Here is a 19,045-nt window from a genome sequence, read left to right as displayed (position 1 = left end):
GCGGGGCGGCCCGGGCAGCGGTTCTGCACGCCCCAGCCCCCCGCGGGGAGGGGCCGTGCCAGCCAGGGCCTTGGACCACCCCGCGCTCCGAAACGTGTGTTCGCTGATTGTCTGGCTCCCCAGGGTCCCCCAGGTTAAAGCAGTTTACACACAGTAGGTGGATGAGGGTATTTGCTGAGTGAATGAATCACACAAGGGACGGGAGGGCGTGACCTCTGACCTGTGACCTGACTCCTCCCCTCCTCCTGTGGTGTCACGACCTGTCCTGTGGTTGGCACTTCACGGGGGGTGGGGGGGGTGGGGGGGGCGGGGTCCTGGCCGCGCGTGAACTGCCAAGCCCCGTGCTTTGGTTTGTGTCTCTGGAACACCTGAGTCCCGGGGGGCAGGAAGCAAGGGGTCGCAAGGGGCTCCCCAGCCTGAGTCGAGCTTCCTTTTGAAGTGGCAGTTAAGTCCACTCGGAGCCCCTCTGACGTCCCCGAAGCAAGCCCGGGCCCTTCGGCTCCGGGAACGAGGCTCGGGGGGCGATGCCCGCGGAGCGCCAGGGCGCCGTGTCGCTGGAGAGAAACCACGGCTCTGCGCCTTCCGCGCCACACATCAGCTGGGCTGCGATGGGCACCGTGAATGCCACAGCCCAGGGGGGACGAGCCCGAGGCCGACGGGGCGCGGGGCGGGGGTGGGGCATGATCCGTCTCCCAACGGCCGCAATGGACCCGCCTTTGTTTAAAATGATATTTTGTTCATCATGGGTTTTTCACATGCATTCTGACTTGTAAGATAGTGTGTTAAAGTATCGCGACTGCTGAGGTTTGGGGCACCCCCCCCCTTGCATTTTGCACCTACTCAGCCGTGGTGGGGAGGGCGGCTCCACCTGCTGCCAACGGAGGGACTTCAGGGGCTGGGCGAGCACGAAGCTGCATCAGTGTTAGGGACAGTCACTTACTGCTGTATCTTCGAAACACAGAAATCTTAAGACGTTTAAGAAACTGGCTTGCTACTGCCGCGGCAGCAGATTGCCACGATCAGGGGGTCTTAGAACCACACACACTTACTACAGTTCTGGAGGCCAGGGCGAGAAAGGGTGTGACCCACTGAATGTGTGTCCCCCGAGTTCACGAAGCCCCAATGCCCCACGTGGCGGTCAGTATTTGGAGATGGGTCTTCAGGAGGAAGGAAGTCTCGCAGGGAGGGGCCGACCCCTGCGCCCCCGTCCCCCTTTGGAGACTCTCGTGCCCCGCAGAGCCTGCACAGAGAGGGCGCCGCCCCTGTCCCAGGCGCCCCTCTCGCCGTACCCCGGAGGCTTGCTGCTCATGTCCGAGCCGGACGGGACTGCTCGGCCCGCGGGCTCGCCTCCCCCGCCCCCTGGCTGCCCGATGACGTCACGGCAATCAGTCTGGAAGGATGTGTCACCCCGGGGCGCCCCTCATTTAAGGGAACAAGGCCCCCCGTATGCAGAGCCGCTGGCCAGCAGCTGGGGCGGAGTGTGGGGTCGGCCCTGCCCTGGAGTGGTGGCATGTGGCCCTTGCTGCTGGACGCTGAGCGGGCCCCAGGTCATGAGCTCCTTCTCCACAGTCTGTCACGGGTCACAATTCAGAGCAGCACTGAGGTGACCCCTTCACTCCCCCCAAGGTGCCCCGAAACCTGTGGCTGCCTCTGCACTGTCTCCACGTGGTGGGGAGAGGCAGGGGGTGCCAGGGGGGCAGCGAGCTCTTATAAGGGCATTAAATGCCACCGTGGGGTCCCCACCCTCGAGGTCACGCAGGTGGGAGGCCCGCCCTCCTCTGCCCCAGGGGCCGAGGGGCTGGCCAGGCGCTGCCCAGGCGCTGCCCGGGACGGCCCTGCAGCCGCCTCCGCTGCCTCTTCTGTGCGAGCCTGTTCACCGCGTCCCGAAGCCACTGGCGACCAGGAGCGTGGGGAGGCGGGCAGGCGGCCCGGCCTGCTGCACCGCCTGGGCGAGGCCTGCGGGGGAGCGAGGGCCCCCGTCTCCCGCGCACTGGCGGGGGGCCAGGGGCCTGGGCGGCGGTGGGTGCCGGCGTCCACACTGGCGGGCAGCCTGGCGCGGGCCACCGTCACGTCCTCCCTGTTTGTTACTTTCCATTTACTTAACGTCCTAGGTCAACGAGGCACTTTTTATGTGTCATTTCTTCCAAAAAACGAAGTATTACAACGAATATTTTAAAGTTCGACTCAAACGCCTGCCGTGCAGGGGGACGTCAGACATGCAGCCTGTTCCGACGGCTGCGGGTCACGTGGCGGCTCGGGCCACCTCGGGGGGCACGGCTCGTCAGTGGCGGGGCCGTTCTGCACTGGGACAGCCCGGGAGCGCTGCAGGCCACCAGCTCGTACGGCCTGGGACTGCCCCTCGGACGCCGCGAGCCCGCGGCCTCCGGCTGAGCCGCCCTTCATGACAGTCACCGGCGTACAGCGACAAGTAACGAACGGTTTATTTAACAAAGTCAGAACCCCACGTACATGTACAGTAACACGAGCGTTGGCGGCGAGCCAGACAGCGGCAGCTCCTGTTGGGCACTTTCCAGCCGTTCCGACTGCGCTTGCTCTGCTCAGGAGACGCTCCCACGGCAGGCAAACGCCCTCCCCTCCCCGGCACCAGGGGACCCGGCAGCCGCCAGCTCCGCGGCCGACTCAGGGACCAGCGTGGACCTCTGCAGCACCTGGCCACGCGCGCCCATGCGCCTCAGCCCGAGAGCAAGGAAGGCCGGGTGCGGCGCGTGGGAAAGACACGGCGACAGCTGCTCGGGCGCGAAGGCGCCGCCGGCCGCGCGCCTGGCGAGATCCGGCCGCCCGGGGAGCCAGCTGCGGGCGGACAGTGACCCCCGCCGCTCCAGGAGGGCCCGGCGTGCTCACCGCCGGAGACGGCCACCGAGAGGCGCTGCCTCGTCCCTGGGGCTGGCGAGAGGGCGCGGCCAGCCCGCGTCAGGCCCTCCGGCCGGCGGGCGCCCCGCGGGGCGGGCAGCGCTGCCGCTCGTACTTCACGGACACGACGAGGAAGAGCAGCAGGGTGGCGCCCTGCACCGCCGCCAGCAGGAAGAAGTAGTAGTTCAGGTGGCAGCCGTTGATGTTGCCTGGAAGAGAGAGGGCGTGGCAGCTGCGCACGGCCACCCGCCTGCGGGCCGCGGCCCCCACCCCAACCCTGCCGCCCCACGGACGCCGCCGCCTGTCCCGTAAGGCGAGGGGGCGCAGCACCCACTCCCGCCCACGCCCCGGGGCACGCAGGCAGCGCGGGGACCAGCTGAGGGGCGAGGGTCAGCGCAGAGCGTGGGCGCATCGGCCTCGCACGAGCTGCCACAGGAAGAGGCGGCTGTCAATCTTTTAAGGGTTTTTTTGGTGCAGAAAATTCGGGGAAAGTAAAAAAAATCTCCCTCTGTGTTCTCGGCAGCAGACAGCACGGGGGCCCCCCAGATACTTTCAGGGTGTCGTGCGTCTACGGCTGGGCCGAGGGCAGGGCTCACGTCCCCACAGCACGTCCTGACTGGCCGTCCTCGGCTTTGCCAACGCCACGCGGGGCAGGACGCGGCCAGACGAGAAGGCGGGAGGAGCGTCAGCGGCCGACGGCCGAGGCCACCGGACCAGGGCGCGGCGAGCGCATCTTTTGCGTGTGATTCTGACCACGCCCAAGACGCCACCTGCTGGTGTCAGCCGTGAGACCCCACTACGGTGGCTCCAGAGTAACATTTAAAAAGGGGAACTCGTGCTTTTAAATTGCAAAACAGTAAAAGGTCCCAGGGAGGGAAACTGCAGAGCCGAGGGGAGGCGGGGGGACCCACGGCGATCGCCGTCAGCTGCGGGCAGACAGCCGGAGGCTGTGGCCGCGGTGACCACGTGGGGGCAGGTGTCAGGAGGGGACCCACACAGCGGAGTGCAGGGTGGCCCTCGGGACAGCCCGCCGCCCCGCGCAGCCCACTGCGCCCAGCCCGCAGCATGGTCACCGTCGCGGGCGGGCGCCGGCCTTACCGAAATCCGTGTGGCTGCTCATCCACCCGATGGCCTTGAGGGACACCAGTTCCAGCAGCCCCGAGCCCACGAACGAGCCGACGCCGGAGAAGAAGAAGAACAGGCCCATGATGGCGCTCTGCATGGACTTGGGCGCGGCCGCGTAGGCGAACTCCAGCCCTGCGGGGTGGCGGCGGGAGGCGCGTGAGCCGGGGGCCTGTGCCCCCCGCCACCACGACAGAGCCTACGCACTCTGGGGGCGGAGGCGGCTCCCTGCTCTCCGACTGCAAGGGGACGAGGGCCTCGTCAGCTCACAGCGCTTGCTGGTCCTCAGAGGCCAAGGAGCACTGTTCTACGCTGTCAACTACCGGGGGCACGAAACGAAGGCCCGACCTAAGGTGCCACCGTGAAGGCAACGCACTTTAGAACAATGGCCGCGGGGCGCCTGTGAACTCAGGCTCCCTAACAGCGAGGCGGGGGTCGCAGCGGGTGGCAGGAAGGGCGGCCCGCGTGACTCCCGCCCTCACAGGCCCTCTGCCCGCCCCCCCCCCCCGCCCTGTGCCTGCGTGTCACGGGGCGGAGAACACCGCCGGCCGCGCCCCTCGCCGCCTGGCAGTTCCCGCCTGTCACCCGCCTCCTCTGTCCCCTCCCAGGAGCCAGGACCGGGTCACGCAGAACCCACTGGTCCGGCAGCCCGGGCCCTCGCCACGGGGAGGGGCGGCCCGTGCTGACGCGGCTGCCTCCTCGTCTGAGTCTGAGCCAACGCCCCGGGCTGCACGGGAAGCGCCAGGCCGGGAGGGACCGCCGGCGGGTGCTCCCTTCTCCCTTCTCCTCCCAGCTGCGGCCCCCTGCAGGCGCTGGGGGAAACCGGGGAAGCGTTCTGGGCAGCTGTTCGCGACCACAGAGGAGGGCCTCAGCCAGGGGCGCCGTTTCCTGGCCTCTTCGGATTCTGAACCACGACTGCCACCAAGGAGCACAAAAGCCCTTTCTGTCTCCCACACCCTGATGCGTAAGAAAACATCGTGGCCACGCCAGTGACGAGACGCGCCCCGGGCGCCCGGGCCCGGCCCCTCACCTGCGATGCTGGCGAATATCTCGCTGATGCCGATCAGCACGTACTGCGGGACCTGCCACCACACGGGCAGGTCGGCGGCGACGTACACCACGCCGCCGATGGTCTGGTTGATGGTCTTCACCTTGACGAGGTCCAGCCGTTTGCTTTCCAAGATCCCTAGGACACACAGCAGTTAGCGGACGTTTCCAATCACGCTCATAGCCACACTGAAACTAGGCGTGTGCTGCACGGGTTACCCCGACACGCGTCCCGGACGAGGCCCGCCTGCACCCCGCGCGCAGGGCTCCCCCAGGGTCCAGCCCCGACTGGGCGGCTGGAGCGCAGGGGCCTGTCACGCACGACTCATCTGGCGTCGACGGAACAGACGCTCGTGTTGAATCCTCGGCTGTGGCGACCGCCCCCCCCCCCCACCCCTCCGTGTTGTTCAAAGGGGCGGCGAGGGGAGGCGACCAGGCCCAGGATGGAAGGGCTGGTCACGGGTGGCGCGTGAGGCCATCGGGTGAGGGGCGCGACTGTTCCCGCCGGCGCATCGCCACAGCCACGGTAACCACGGCAAAGAACGGTGCTGCTTTATCCCACAGGTGGCCCTGGCTGTATGGACAGGGCCGGACCCTCTGCCCCCGGGGGCACCGGGATCACGGGCTTACGGCGCCCCTGCCAGGCCCACAGGAGGACGTGGGGGACTGGGCTGGCGCAGAATCGGGACTCGTCACACCACCAAACGTGGACCGTCGCGATCGAGTTTAAAAATGACGATTGTAAGATGAGCTTCTTAGGTTGAGGGTGCCAACGAGTTTTGCTTGTAAAGCGTTCCAGTCACAGAGTCGGGTGCAACAACGCACCCCGGTGTGTGACGTACACACGGGGGCGCGAGGACCCAGCTCTGTGCGAGGACGAGGGGTGCGGGAAGCACCCCCGTGAAGCCCCGGGCGCGAGGCGGGCGGGGCGTGGCCGGCGGAGTAGGAGAGGAACCGCGACGAGTGCGGCATCCGAGCTCAGGGCGCCGCCGGGGCCCCGGGCCCGAGGGGCTCAGCGCGCGTCCTCACCAGCAGCCCCTCCTCCCGGACACACCGGCTCGTCTGCCGTCCACCATGAGCCCCCAAGGAAGGGACGCCCAGCCGCAGGGACGAGGACACCAAGCCGGAGAAGCCGATGGTGTCCGGGCTCCAGCCAGACGGCCGTGTCCCCAGGACGACCCATGTGGTCCCCAGAGGCGGCACGAGCCACGGGCTTTCGTAAGTGAGACACCGCTTGCTAGAAGCAGGGAGGAGCTGGGAGGACCCCGCTGCAGACAAAACTCGGCTGTCGGGGGCGGGGGCTGCAAACGGGGCCCTGAGGCCGGCCTGGGCCCTGGGCTCCAGGGACCCCACCCGCCAGACCGCCAGGCCTGGACCCGCAGGCTCCGGAGCTCGGGACCACCACGAGGACGGTTCAGTGACCGTGGCACGGCACACGACGCCTCGGAGTCCCCCACGCGGGGACCGCGTGCCATGGCCCGTGACTCAGAGCCACGGCCGAGGCCCCACACGGCGCCAGCAAGTGTACACGCCACCTGAGGTCACGCCGGGGTCAGAGGAATCAAACCCGTTACACGGTCTCAGAAACAACTAGGGAACCCACCGGCTGAAGCCCCTGAGCCCTGGGCAAGGCGCCGGGACCGGCACAGGCCACCCGCTCAGGGCTCTCACCACTGAGCGGGAAGGAGCGAGGAACTCGGGAAACGAGAGAGAAAATCACGAAAACCCAAGGTTAATAGGAAAACCTTACTGTCTTAATTCTTCACTCAGAAAACACAAAGTCAAATCGATAAATTTGAGAGCTGGAACGGTCATAAAAAGACACACAATTTTGGCAAGTCTAACGAAAAAGAGTGCACACACGGGAAACTAGAAATAAGGAAGGAAACAAGATTTATTTACGTGACTATTTTTATCTCCACCAGTGTTTTCAAACTCGGTCAAGCGGGTGACTGGGCCGAGTTCTCACCAAGGGCTCACGTGATGCAGGAGAAAAACTCTGCACGAAACTGAGGAGCTGGTGACGTCGGCCAACCTCGGCGGAGGGCGGTCACAGGCTCACGGGTTCTCAGGGCAGAGACGGCGACTTCCTGGGCGCGGGGAGGCCACCGTCCTGTCACGGGGTGCCCCGCGAGAGACATGGGGCGCCGAGCGCGCGCGGGCAGGCGGCCGGCGGCAGCGAGAGCACGCTCGCTCGGAAGCGCGGCGTCCCGTAACCGCCAAACACGGCGTTCACAGCTGTCGCGGGGGAGGCGCGCGTGAACGGCTCCGTTTCTTCGTGACGTGCTCACTTGGCTGCAGCAGCAAACGTTCCAGGGACACGTGTCGGCGTCGCGGGGAGTCGGGGTGCATCCAGCCCCCCGTCTGTTTTCGGAGACCCTGGACTGCGTGACAGTCGCCCTCGCGAGCCGCTGCAGACCAGGGTTCCCACTGTTCTGATGAGGGCTGTACGCAGGACGCCCCCCGCCCGGGACCGCGGGCCGACAGCTGCCAGGAGACCCGGGCCCGCGCGGGCACCTCCCCGGGACGGTCGCTCTGTCCGGAGGGCGTGTGGCACGGAGGGGCACGCGTGACACGCGGCGGCGCTTCCGTCAGGCGGGCGACGAGGAGCCCCGTCCGCAGCAGGCGGCGGCGTGGGCTCGCCCAGTGCCCGCCCCCGGGGCTGTCCTCCTCGCGATGGGTCTGGTCGTGCTTCCCGGTCGCCTCACACTCGCCTCACACTTGTGTCTTCTTCACCAGGCTCCAATCGCCTTACCTTCCGGGACTTGTGCAAAAAGACAAAAGGTACGCGTGCGCACAGACACACTGACGAGATCAGCCGGCGCAGGCCACCCCCACGGCGCGCGCCCCCGGGAGTCCCGGGCTTCCCGCTGCCTGTCGCTACGTCGGGAACCAAAGGACACGCGCGGTGTTTTTAACGGAAACACGAAATCTAACAAGTTGCCCCTCGCCCATTCCTTCTTTTTTCTTAAGCAGGCTTGAGACACCCTTTAGACCTGCTCGAGTCTCATCTGAGACACTTTAAAGGAAGAATTATTGCCGGCAGGTATGGTACCACGTGAGTATATGGATTTATCAGGGTGAATGTGGTGCGTCGACAGGCGAATTTAGCATTAGTGAATGTCACAAGTTACAAGGCGAATTGGTTTCTTTGCTATTAGAATCCTGGTTTGCTGTAATGGGTCCAGGTCTTCGTTCAAAGGTCGTTCATGTTCCAATCAGGCAACACGCGAGGTGGACGCGAGTTGCCCACGTAAGCTGCTGAGTCAAGTCATGAGACACTTAAACTCCTCGAATCAGAGACAGTAAGCGACTTCCTAACGTCGGCCGCTGAGCAAAGGAGGCTTTGAACACAACGAGTAGCCGGTGGATTTTCCGTTCCTGAGTCACTGGCCGAGCTGTGCGGCCACCAGCTCCGATCGCCGCGTCCCGCATGGCAGAGTCACTGCCAGGCGTCTGCCTGCACTCTGCAGGGCGGGACCGCGGGCCTTCGCCAGGCACAGGCATGCGGCTGGCCCCCGCCTGCACGCAGCGCAGACGCCGCCGGACGCCCTCACGCTTCGCAGTGCCAGAGACGGCCCGGCCCCCAGGAAGCCGAGACGAAGGCAGGTCCAAGCAGCCGGAGCCCGGAGCCCCTGGGAACACCCGGGAACCCCGGCAGGGCACCTGTCCCTCCAGCAGGTGTCGGACGTGGCCGGCACCACCGTGGTGTGGAGGGCCCCCCGGTCCAGGAGGGGGGCTGCCAGGCCGCAGGAGAGCCTGGGACAGCTCGGGGAGGAGCCGTCTCGACGCCACCCCCGACATGCCTGCAGCCAGGGTCCGAGGCCCCAGCCGGGGGCCACGGGGCGGGAGGGAGGCGGGGCGGAGCGCAGGCCAATCCCCCCAGCACGACCTCGCGTCTTCATCCGCCCATCAACAGGAAACCCGGCTGTCCTCGAAACCTTTCTGGTCTCGGACACAGGTGTCTTATGCCTGGGGACGCGTTTCTTCTACCCTATTAAGCACCCTATCGGTGCCTGCGGGGCGGGCGGGGCGCAGGCTGGTGGGGGGGGGCTGGGGGGCGTCGCACCCCTCGCCGCAGAGCCTGACCCCGGCTCCTGAGCCAGGTCCAGTGAGGACCTCCAGCTTCTCCCTTCTTGCTGCAAAGTGAAGCCCCTCCACGTCCGCTGACTCGCGAGCACTGCAGTCTCAGTGCCGAGAGGCCGGCTGCCCCTCGCCCATCCGGCACCTCCCCTCGGTGACGCCACACTGAGGCGGGAGTTCGTGGCCTTTCCTAGGGGACGGGGCTGCTGAAGCCTCCCTCCCAGGACACGCTCGCAGAATTACACTACGTGTGTAAACGGCTCGGGGCACACGGCGGCCACGGGACGGACCCGCCACTCAGACCCTCGCGGTGGAGGCGTCTCAGACTTCCGCACCTGTGGTTCACGGAACCCCGTCTGCACGGCCACCAGCAGCTGCACCACCTCCGCCAGCGAGGACGGGCCACCTCTGACACAACCAGGTCACTCCCAGAGCATTCGCCCAGTGACGGCTCCAGGGCGACGGCCGACCCCCACAAGGCCCCGATCGGCCCCCAGGGGTAAAACCGTCCGCCCTGGGCCCTGTCACAGTCCTGCTCCTGAGGACGTGCCGCGCCCGGGCCGGCCGTGAGTCCCCGGGGTGGGGGGACCGGGAGAGGGCGGGGGGGGGGCCCCTACCGGCGGCAAAGGCAGAGCACATGACGAAGAACATGCCCACGGCGATCCGCTTCAGGGAGGACGGCAGCAGCCCGTGCCGCCGCAGCACGGGGTCCACCAGCTTGTCCTTCAGCGGGATCAGCAGCAGGATGAGCACCGCGTTGAACATGGTCAGCCAGGCGGCCGGGAACTGGAAGGCAGACGCACACCCCCGCTTACTCCCCACAGCACGGCCGGGGTGACGCCCGCCGTCCGGACGGGACGCCCCTCCTCGGAGCTCATGCCTGCAGGGCAGACCCGCCTGGGAGCCGCGCCTGCCTCCAGGGGCGGAACTGAGCCCAGACCGTTCCTCTTTTCCTGTGCTTTGCAGGGAGGATCGGATGGGAATGTTTACTACGGCTCCATTGCCGTTAGTCAATCTAGTAACGACCCAGGACCCAGCCGACGGGCACCGGTCCCCAACGTGAATCCCTCCTCGCACAAGGCTTTCAGCTCGCGCCAGGCACCGCCTCTGACGAGCTGTCCGCGATGGGCACGCGGGACCCACCTGCCACTCACCGTATGAGCTGTGGTTGTAATGCTGGAAATTTCTGGAATTCTCAAATGAAGACTCTGTAGAACATACGTGGTCTGCATCTAGGAGTAAGAAGCAGCGTTGTCAGCCGTGAACGGCCCGCCCTTCGAACGCGCAGCGCCCCTCGCCGCCCGGTGTGAGAACGGACGAGCCCGCCATCTGACCATCACAAACGCGTCTGAAAGCAACTTTGAAAAAGTGAGATTTATCCGAACGAGAAACCAACAAACGTGGGGCCCGGACAAACGGCGGCACGCCCACTCCCGGCTGTGTTGAAAAAAATTTCACAACACTTAAGTCAACAAAAACGAATCCATGACTAAAAACGAGACTCCAAGACCCGAGGGATTTGTGGAAAGAGCCCGCGGAGCCCGCTGAACCCGAGGGACGGCCAGAGGCGGCCAGGAAGCGGGGCCGCCTGGCGCCACTCACCTGGAAATACACTGTCCAGTAAGGGATCAAAGCCAAGAACACGGGGAGGGTCTTGACGAGCGCGCACACGTCTTCCACCGTGTCTTCCGCGAACGGCCCTCCGTGAGACATCTTACATGAACCAAACAGACTGTGTTTAGAAGGCTGCCGAGAGACTCCGCTGCCTTCACTTTGGGAAATAAAATGAAGGAATTAGTTTTCTTCCGCCCCCGGAGATCCATTATTTGGTCACACATTAAGTCTGGACGCGGGAAAGCAGCGTGCTGTCCTGACTCTGCTCACACGTCCCTGGCGCCCGCTAACCGCACACACCGGAGCGACCCGGCCACCCCCGGGCATGGCCGACGCCGGGGCGGCCAGCAGAGTGGTCCGCTCTGTAAGCTACTGCCGCCTCTGGCTGAGTCACCACCATTTTAAGTCACTTTTGTCTTATAATGTTGACATTTGTAGTCCGAACCTACGGAGTAGCGAAAACCGGAAAACTGAAAACTTGACAATTCAGCCAGATCTTGGACAGAAAAACTACATTCAATTCAACGAGTATTCACTGAGCACCAGTCCCACTTTAACTGGATGCTGGGAATACTCGAAAAGTTAGAAAATACCATCCGTACCCTAACGCAGCTTCACTGATTAGGGGAAAACGATCAGAAAAATACACTCGAAGCGAAACTCTGAATTCCGAAGGTCTTATTAACACTTTCACTTGAAAACATTCATGTTTCGAGTTTTGGGGTGCCAAGAGTGAATTTAAAGTCCTCGTACATCTCACACAAATGGCAGCAGCGGCGGCTACATCGCGCTGCACGTCTGCTCCTGTGAACGCTTTTAACCGTCAGATGACAAACCCGTTCACTCACAAGCAATCATTCACGCACGCTCTTGGTGGCATGACTTTTGCTCTGTTTCACTAAAATATCTGAAAACCGCTAGGCCGACGAGCATCTGAAACTCTGCCTGGCTCACACACGTTGTCAGTGTATCACTCTGCAACACACAGGGGTCCGACGCGGAGCCACCGTCACACGCGACGCAGGACACAGACAAGCGGCACGAAGACGAGGGGCCGCGGCTGCCCCCGGCCCCCTCCCCGCGTGCCCTGCGCGGCCCGGGGGGCGGGTCGCCCACGCTCGGCCCCTCAGAAAGGGTCAGAGCCACTTCCGCTCCGGTCGGCACTGACTGGGTCGCATGTTTAAAGTCAGCACTGATTCATCGTGAAACGTGGGGGAGCCCGCATCAGGGGGAAATGCGTGCGGGGCCAGAGCGTGGGAAGGCGGGCGCTGCCATCCGTCCCTCGGCCCCGGAGACGGCGGGTGGGGAGCAGCGACCCTGCCACAGTCAGCCACCCAGGCTGTGATCGGGGGCTGGGCGTCCGGCTGGGGGCTCCGCACACGTCCGCTTCCCTGGGCCTCATGACGTCCCGTGACGAGGTCCGGCCTCTGTGACCTTGGGCGGGTTAGGGACCTCGCAGAGTTGCCCGGTCTCACCGTCCGGGATGCTCAGCCTGGGGCCGTGGGACTTCCCCGGGTGCGGGACTTTCAGCTTTGAAACCCCAGTTCACGGGACCGTCACTGCTAAAGCCGAGAAGTCCACGCAAATGGGGTGATGGCGCTGCCCGCACCTCGACACCCTGCCTCGCGAGCCTCTGGCAGAGCGGCTGACGGCACCGTGGGGCGGCGGGGCCTGGGCCGTCCCCTCCCCGGGCGGCGGGGCCCGGAGTGCGAGGAGGCAGCTCGCTGTCCACGGCGCAGAGGCCACGGCGCGCAGCTGCCGGTTTCCGGCTCAAATAGATGTCAGCGCTCTCTGAGACAGGAAGAGGAGCGGGGCGTACGGGGCCTGCCCTCTGCCTCCCGTCTCTACCACTACGCCGGAGCGCAGGGGACAGCCACGTGGAGCCGCGTGCTGAGTGTGAGCGAGCCAGGCGCCACCCGCCGCCCCGTGCCGGCCCAAGCCGCCTCGGCCACTCGGCCCGGCGCCCTGCACGCAGCAAGCACACAGGACGGAAGCAGCTGTGCGGCGACAGGGAGGGAGCGGGCCCCGTGCCGAGCGGCACGGCCGGGGCTCCGTACTCACCCGCTGCGCTTCTGCGGGCGGCACGAATACGCCAGGATCTTGAACACGTCGGTGAAGGCGCTGCCGTCGGGGGGCTTGGTGATGAAGACGCGCTGGCCGCAGAGGAAGATGAGGAAGGCGAGGCCGATGCACACCGTGGGGATGGCGTAGCCGGGCACGAAGCTCACGTTCTGCTGCACGTAGGCCACGCCGCCCAGCGAGACGATCGCCCCCAGGTTGATGCTCCAGTAGAACCAGTTGAAGAACCACCGCGTGGCCTCTGCGCCCCGGTCCCTCACCTGCAAAGGTGGCAAAGGCCGATGACCCTTGAGGGCGGAGGCGGGACGTGTTCACACAGCGGACGGCCCAGGCGCACGTCACCACGGCTGCCATTGCCGCTCTCAGGGGGCGCGGCACGATGTGAACGTCAGGCCCCTCCCGGGGGCCCCAGGCCAGGAAGCGCCCTACGCGCCCAGTTCCTACCCAGCTGGGAGCCGTTTCTCTCAGGCTTGGGTCCTACGGGTTCTGGCGAGGGTCTGTGCCACCTGCTTGGGAGATGCCTGGACGTCCCTTAAAAAGGCAGGGCCACGGGCCCACACCCCGGACCTACCGCCTCAGCCCCATGGGGGCCGGGCCCAGGAGTCTGCATTCTAATCAACCCCTGAGTGTTACAGCCCCGCAGGGCACAGAGGGAATGACAGACCGAAGCCAAGGCCATGTGCGTTTTGGCATTGGAAGGCCATCAGCGGGTTCGAGTCACGCTGTGCCAGGACAGGGCTCCTGGGACACTCAGAAAGCCCCACTCCCTGAACCTAGACACGCACAGCTCCCAGGGGTCAGGTGCGTCTGGGTGCAGGCCCTCCGCAAGGCGGCCTGCTCACACGGAGCCCTGCGGGCGACAGCCCACAGTGTGCAGGCGCCCTGCGGCCCCCTCCCCCGGGTGGCCACACCTGCGCAGACACCGTGCGACGAGCTCCACTCGGCCAGTCCCATTTCATAAACCCAGGCTGGTGCTGGCCCCCACGCCGCCGGGTCTGCTGTCCCGGGACCTCGTGCTGCCTGTCCCCACACAGCTGCTTCTGAAAAGCAGGACAACTGCTGCTCCAGGGTCAGCCCTGACCTCCAGGGCACGGAGCTGACGTCTCTGCCAAGCAGCGAGCGAGGGCTCTCAGGGGCCACACCGCCAATGACGACACAGCAAAGCACCTTGTGAGCGGCCGTGTGACCCAACGCGAGGCTTAAACCTCTGTCTCATGGTGTTGGAAATGATGTGCGCAAAGTAACTGTGTGACAGCTGCCACCCACGCTCCAAACCTGAGTTTTACGTGACTACGCGCTGTCGGGGGAGCCACACTCGCCCCCCGCCCGCAGAGGACCGAGCAGAGGCCCCGGACCGAGGGCTGGCTGGGCCCTGGGCTGCACGGGGCGCCGCGTCTCTTCTCGGACAGACAGCTCTTCACGGGGCGCAACGCATTTAAGTGTCACTCAGCCGGAGTCCAGCAGCTGTGCTGTCCTGGAGACGGGCCGGAGGACAGAAAAGCTGTGAGGACAACGACCACAGAGGAAATAAAACCGAAGTTACAAAGACAAGTCACGGGCGCGGGGGGGGGGGGGGGGGGAGGGGCCCGGGAAACACGAACCTAAACGTAATGCTGACTTAGTTTATGCACTGGCTGAATGACGTGGCGCGGGGCCTCTCCGTGGACTCGGGGACCACGCATGCCGCCCGACAGTCTCAGACGCACTTTCTCAAAACGAAGCACGGAAAAGTCACCCCCGTGCGTGTGGCCCAGTCCTGGCTCAGGGCTGCACTCGGCCTCGCCCCCTGGGCGACCTGCCCACCAACCTACTCAGCCTCCAAGCGTCATTCACCAGAAGTCACTTCGGAGCCCGAGCCTGCTACTCAAGGCCCTAAATAACCACACGCCAGAAACTCCGCGGTAACACATGGGACGCGGCTCCTGGGAACTGCGAATCGCGTGCCTGGGCGCCAGGGGCTGGCAAGCCAGCGCTGTCCCTTCGAGCTGGTCCCAGTGCGTCACCGCCCCCGCCCCAGGCCGGGGCTAAACACCGCTCTCCACGTGACTGCTCCAGAGAGGCGGCTGCAACCAGTTCAGAGAAGTCAGCAGAGAGGCCAGAATCGCAGGCAGCGGGGCCAACAGCAGCTTCTCTGGAAAGTTCCTTAAGACCACGAGAGTACAGTGTTTCTCCTCTAGAAAACAACAGTATCATTTCCTCTTTATGGGTAACATAAGATTTTCTTCCATCAGGCCAGTATTTCGAGTCCTCAATCCATCCGTGAAGGAGTGTGACCTTTGAGAAAGCGTCGCCCTGGGGACACACGGGCCGGCAGAACTGACACCCAGACCCCCGCCCCCGCCCGGAACCCTGGGCGCAGCTCCCACAGGCGGGCCCAGGCCCCCGCACAGGCCGACCCGGTCGCCTCCCCCTCGGACTGCTTCCTGGAGGCCCAACAGTGGGGACAAGGGCAGTGGGGACAGATAAGAAGGGCCAAGAGATGACAAAGGGTCTGGCCTGAAGAACAACAGCCAGACGGGCTTCATGCCCCTCCCCACGCGGCCAGCACCCGGCACGCAGCACTGACTTTTGCCTTCCACTCGTCTGTTAACGAGACGCCATTCGCACCCTAGAAAGCCACCCCCTGCAGTGCCGCCTGGCGCTTCTCTGGCTATTCAGTCACGTAAGCATCACCGCCACCCACACCGAGACACCAGGGGCTCTGTGCGGCGACTCCCCGTTTTCCCGAGGCTGGCCCACGGAGCACCCATGTGGTTTGCCTGTTCTGGAGACCGCACCCTGTGGCCTTTAGCGCCCTGTGTCTCGCTCCTCCACACCGCCATGTGCCCCGCACCCTGCCTTCCCACGGCCGGGTGCCCGTCATGACACAGGTCCACCACTTTGCCTTATCCACATGTCAACTTAAAAACACTTTGAGTCTACGGCATGCTACCCTGAACAAGTCCGATCCCGTCTGACCTCGGAAGCTAAGCAGGGTCGGGCCTGGCGAGTACTTGGATGGGAGACCACCTAGGAAGACCAGGTGCTGCTGTAGGCGTAAAAAATAAAAAAATAAGGGATTGTGAGCTGACAAGGTCCTTGCAATCTGTGAGGTCAACCAAGGGTTGCCTTGCCTTAAAAAAAAAAAACAACAAACAAAAAAACACTTTGAACCGACAGAAGTTGGAAGACTAATAAGATGAACACTTCTATACCGTCCTCTTAGGTCCTTAGCACTTTTCTGTAAGAAGAAACGCTCCCTTAGGCTGCCCTATTTAAAAATAAGTTGCAGCAGCATCATATTTTGCTCCAAAGATTTCATCATGAATCTCCTAAAATTAAGGCCATTTTCTACATGGCTATGACACCATTGTCACGCTGGAAAAACCTAACATCAACACAACTGTATCGTATAAGTTGACAATCAAATTATCCCAACTGTCCCCCCAAAAAGAGCCTTAAAAAATCTGGGATCTGATCACAGGGCGCACCCTGCATCTGGCTGTCAAGCTGAACCTTCTGGAATGAGGGGTGGTCCCATTTCTCATGCCAGCGTCACACTGGAAGAGATGAGGCCAGCTGTCTTGCAGAAGAGAACACATCACTTTTTAACGCCTACACTTAATTACGCATCAAAACAGAGCATACGGTCACATGTTCTAGATAACCTCTACCGACCATTTGTTCTTTTGAGAAATTCCACGAGTTTCTCATATGTCGTCTACTGGAAGGCACAAATGTTGAAGGCAGACGCCTGGGTCCAAACCCGGCACCCCACTGGCTTGCTGTGTGGCCCTGGGAGGGTCGAATCCTCTAAGCCCGTTTCTCATAAAACAGGGACAGTTACAGTGCAGACATTGCATACAGAGTATCCATTGTTGGGAGGCTTAGGGGCACTGTAAGAGCATTCAGCACCGCAGGGGGCAGGAGACCAACACTGTTCCCGCCTGTCATGTGGCTGGCCTTTGGAGACGCAGACCAGCTGTGCCTCCTGCTGTGCCCCCAGCCACATCCCTGCTGCGCCCGGGAGTGATGGCACCCCGAGGCCAGCCTTGAGCCGCAGCTCTGTGCTGGCTGCATTCTCGCAGAGCACACGCATCCAGCTCACCCTGGTGCCCCAGGTGAGGTACGGATTAAATCGGAGCCGGAACCAGCCTCTGGCTGGACCGCTCGCTACCGACGGGACAGCGGCTGGTCTCTGTGCCTGTTTCCCGATCTCGAGAATGGGTGTGACAAGGTTCCTGCGAGGTTCAAATGAGGTCAAGTGTGAAACGCACAGTCCGTGGTGCGGAGAATGAAGACGTCGGTACACCGGGCAGTTGTTCTTTCAACGCCATCACAAGGGGTCGCCTTACTGCAATGGGGGTGTCGCACAGCTGCGGTTAAGCCTCAGCTCGAAGGGCAGGGTCACGCACTGGTTGTGTCACTGTGAGCAAACGATGTGCTTTCTCAAGCCTCCACCTCCTCGTCTGTGAGACGGGGGTGGTCCCGGCAGAGGGCGGGCGGGCAAAGTGCTCAGCAGAGGGCCTCGCGTTGTCGGCCCCCAGCACGAGCCCACAACCGCGAGGTTACCTAGCGTGAAAACCGAGGCGTCATCCTCCCTGTGACCACCAGCAACTCCTACCCAGGCTACCTGGGTAACTTACCCCAAATCCACCTGCTTCACGCCACGTCTGCCTCCACTCCCCCCCAACCCTCTCTCTCTCACCTGGGGTCACAGGCTCCTTTATTTCCCATACAACCTAGTCCCTTACCAGATCTAAAGAGGGTGTAAACAGTTTACATTCTGAGAGCCCACTCGGTCCTCGGTCCTCAGCCCTCAGTCCTGCTACTGTGCTGCGGAAGGAGCCATAGCGTAGCCCCCATGTAGACGGGGGATGGCAGGGCCATGTCCCAATAAAGCGTCATTTATGGAAACTGAAATGTGAATTTCATGTACTTCTACTTGTTGCAAAATAGTCATCCCCCTCCCCGCCCCCACCATTTAAAAAAGCAAAGTCCCATTCATATTCTTAGCTCCAAAAACAGGAAGTAGCCCAGATTTGGCTGGCAGGCTGCAGCTGCCAAGCCCGTGGGCCACGGGAGGTTGCATCTTTCACAAGCATAAATCAGATCATATGACTCGCAGCTGAAAATCCATAAAGGCTTCCTACTATGCTCAAACGGACCTCAAACTCTTTACCAACCCCACACAGGACCTAGGCCTGCCTACCTATCATCTTTCTTCTCGCTTTAAAAAATACACATACTGGACACATAACCTTGTGTGAGTGTACGGGGTACAAGCGGTGATTTGACACATTTACGAACTGCAACATGATTGCTACTGTAGCCACAAGAGCAAGGTCTCTTTCTGCGGCCCCAGGGCCTTTGCACTCGCTAAGGCACCGTGGGGAAGCTGGGGGCCTCCACTCCGACGGCCCCTCTAGGGAAAGGAGGCCCCTCTATTTGCTGTGCCGCCCGTCGCCCGCCCCGCACCCCGGCATTCATCTGTGTCCACGCCCCGTGGACCCCTCCCCGGGGCCTACTACAACCTGTCCTCACTGCCTTCGGCCACCTGCGACCCCCGGCCCCGCCCCGTGCGCTCACCTGGTCGGCGCCGAAGGGCGTGATGTTGGCCTTGAGCGCGCCCACGCCCAGGCCGACGACCACGAGCGCGCCGAGCGCGGCGGGCGCGCAGTAGCGGGCGGGCGCGTCGGGGCACGGCGGCGCTGAGCAGTTGCGGACGCGCGTGGGGCGCGGGGCCCCGCAGAGCGCGGCGCGCGTGGCGGGCGCGGCCAGCAGCGGGAGGGCCAGCATGCCGAGCAGGTAGAGCGCCAGGCTGAGCAGGATGGCGCGCGCCCGGCCGAGCCGCGCGTCGGCCAGCCAGCCGCCGAACGGCGACACCAGGTACGTGAGGCCCATGAAGAGCAGCAGCGCCTGGCTGGCCTGCGCGCCCTCCCAGTTGAACGGCGCGCCGTTCAGGAACAGCACCAGGTTGGCGGTGACGCCGTAGAAGGCGGCGCGCTCCAGCAGCTCCGTCAGCAGCACCGCGGCGCACGCCGCGCGCCGGCCCGCGAACGCCGCACGCCGCGCGCCCAGCAGCGGCGCCCGCTCCTCCGCGCGCCCGCCCGCGGCCTCCATCCGCCCGCCCGATCCGCGGCTCTGCCCGCCCCGCCGCCGCGCGTCTCGCGATGCCGGCCCCGCCCTTCCCGCCTCGGCCCGCCCCTCGGGCGTCCCCATTGGGCGAGCTCGCCGCCGCACAGCCCGC

General features: G+C 64.0%; 1 protein-coding gene and 1 pseudogene across 1 annotated transcript; one reads left to right on the top strand and one right to left on the bottom strand.

The window, feature by feature from the left end:
• Nucleotides 1-2,417: 2,417 nt before the first annotated feature.
• SLC15A4 (solute carrier family 15 member 4) lies at nucleotides 2,418-18,919 on the bottom strand. Its single transcript, XM_036220808.1, has 8 exons — nucleotides 18,385-18,919; nucleotides 12,799-13,076; nucleotides 10,726-10,894; nucleotides 10,278-10,355; nucleotides 9,741-9,909; nucleotides 5,024-5,179; nucleotides 3,970-4,128; nucleotides 2,418-3,080 (listed from the first exon to the last, which is right to left on the bottom strand). Exons 1-8 carry the CDS (start codon nucleotides 18,916-18,918, stop codon nucleotides 2,932-2,934), a joined length of 1,692 nt encoding a protein of 563 aa, XP_036076701.1. The 5' UTR covers nucleotide 18,919; the 3' UTR covers nucleotides 2,418-2,931.
• On the top strand, nucleotides 15,736-15,850 carry LOC118603699 (annotated as a pseudogene).
• Nucleotides 18,920-19,045: the final 126 nt, after the last annotated feature.

This window comes from Rousettus aegyptiacus, unplaced genomic scaffold (assembly GCF_014176215.1).
Source record: "Rousettus aegyptiacus isolate mRouAeg1 unplaced genomic scaffold, mRouAeg1.p scaffold_m13_p_5, whole genome shotgun sequence".
In the NCBI taxonomy this organism is placed as follows: Eukaryota; Metazoa; Chordata; class Mammalia; order Chiroptera; family Pteropodidae; genus Rousettus; species Rousettus aegyptiacus.
The sequence above is the reverse complement of the archived record's forward strand: the minus strand, read 5'-3'. Positions and strand labels throughout refer to the sequence as shown.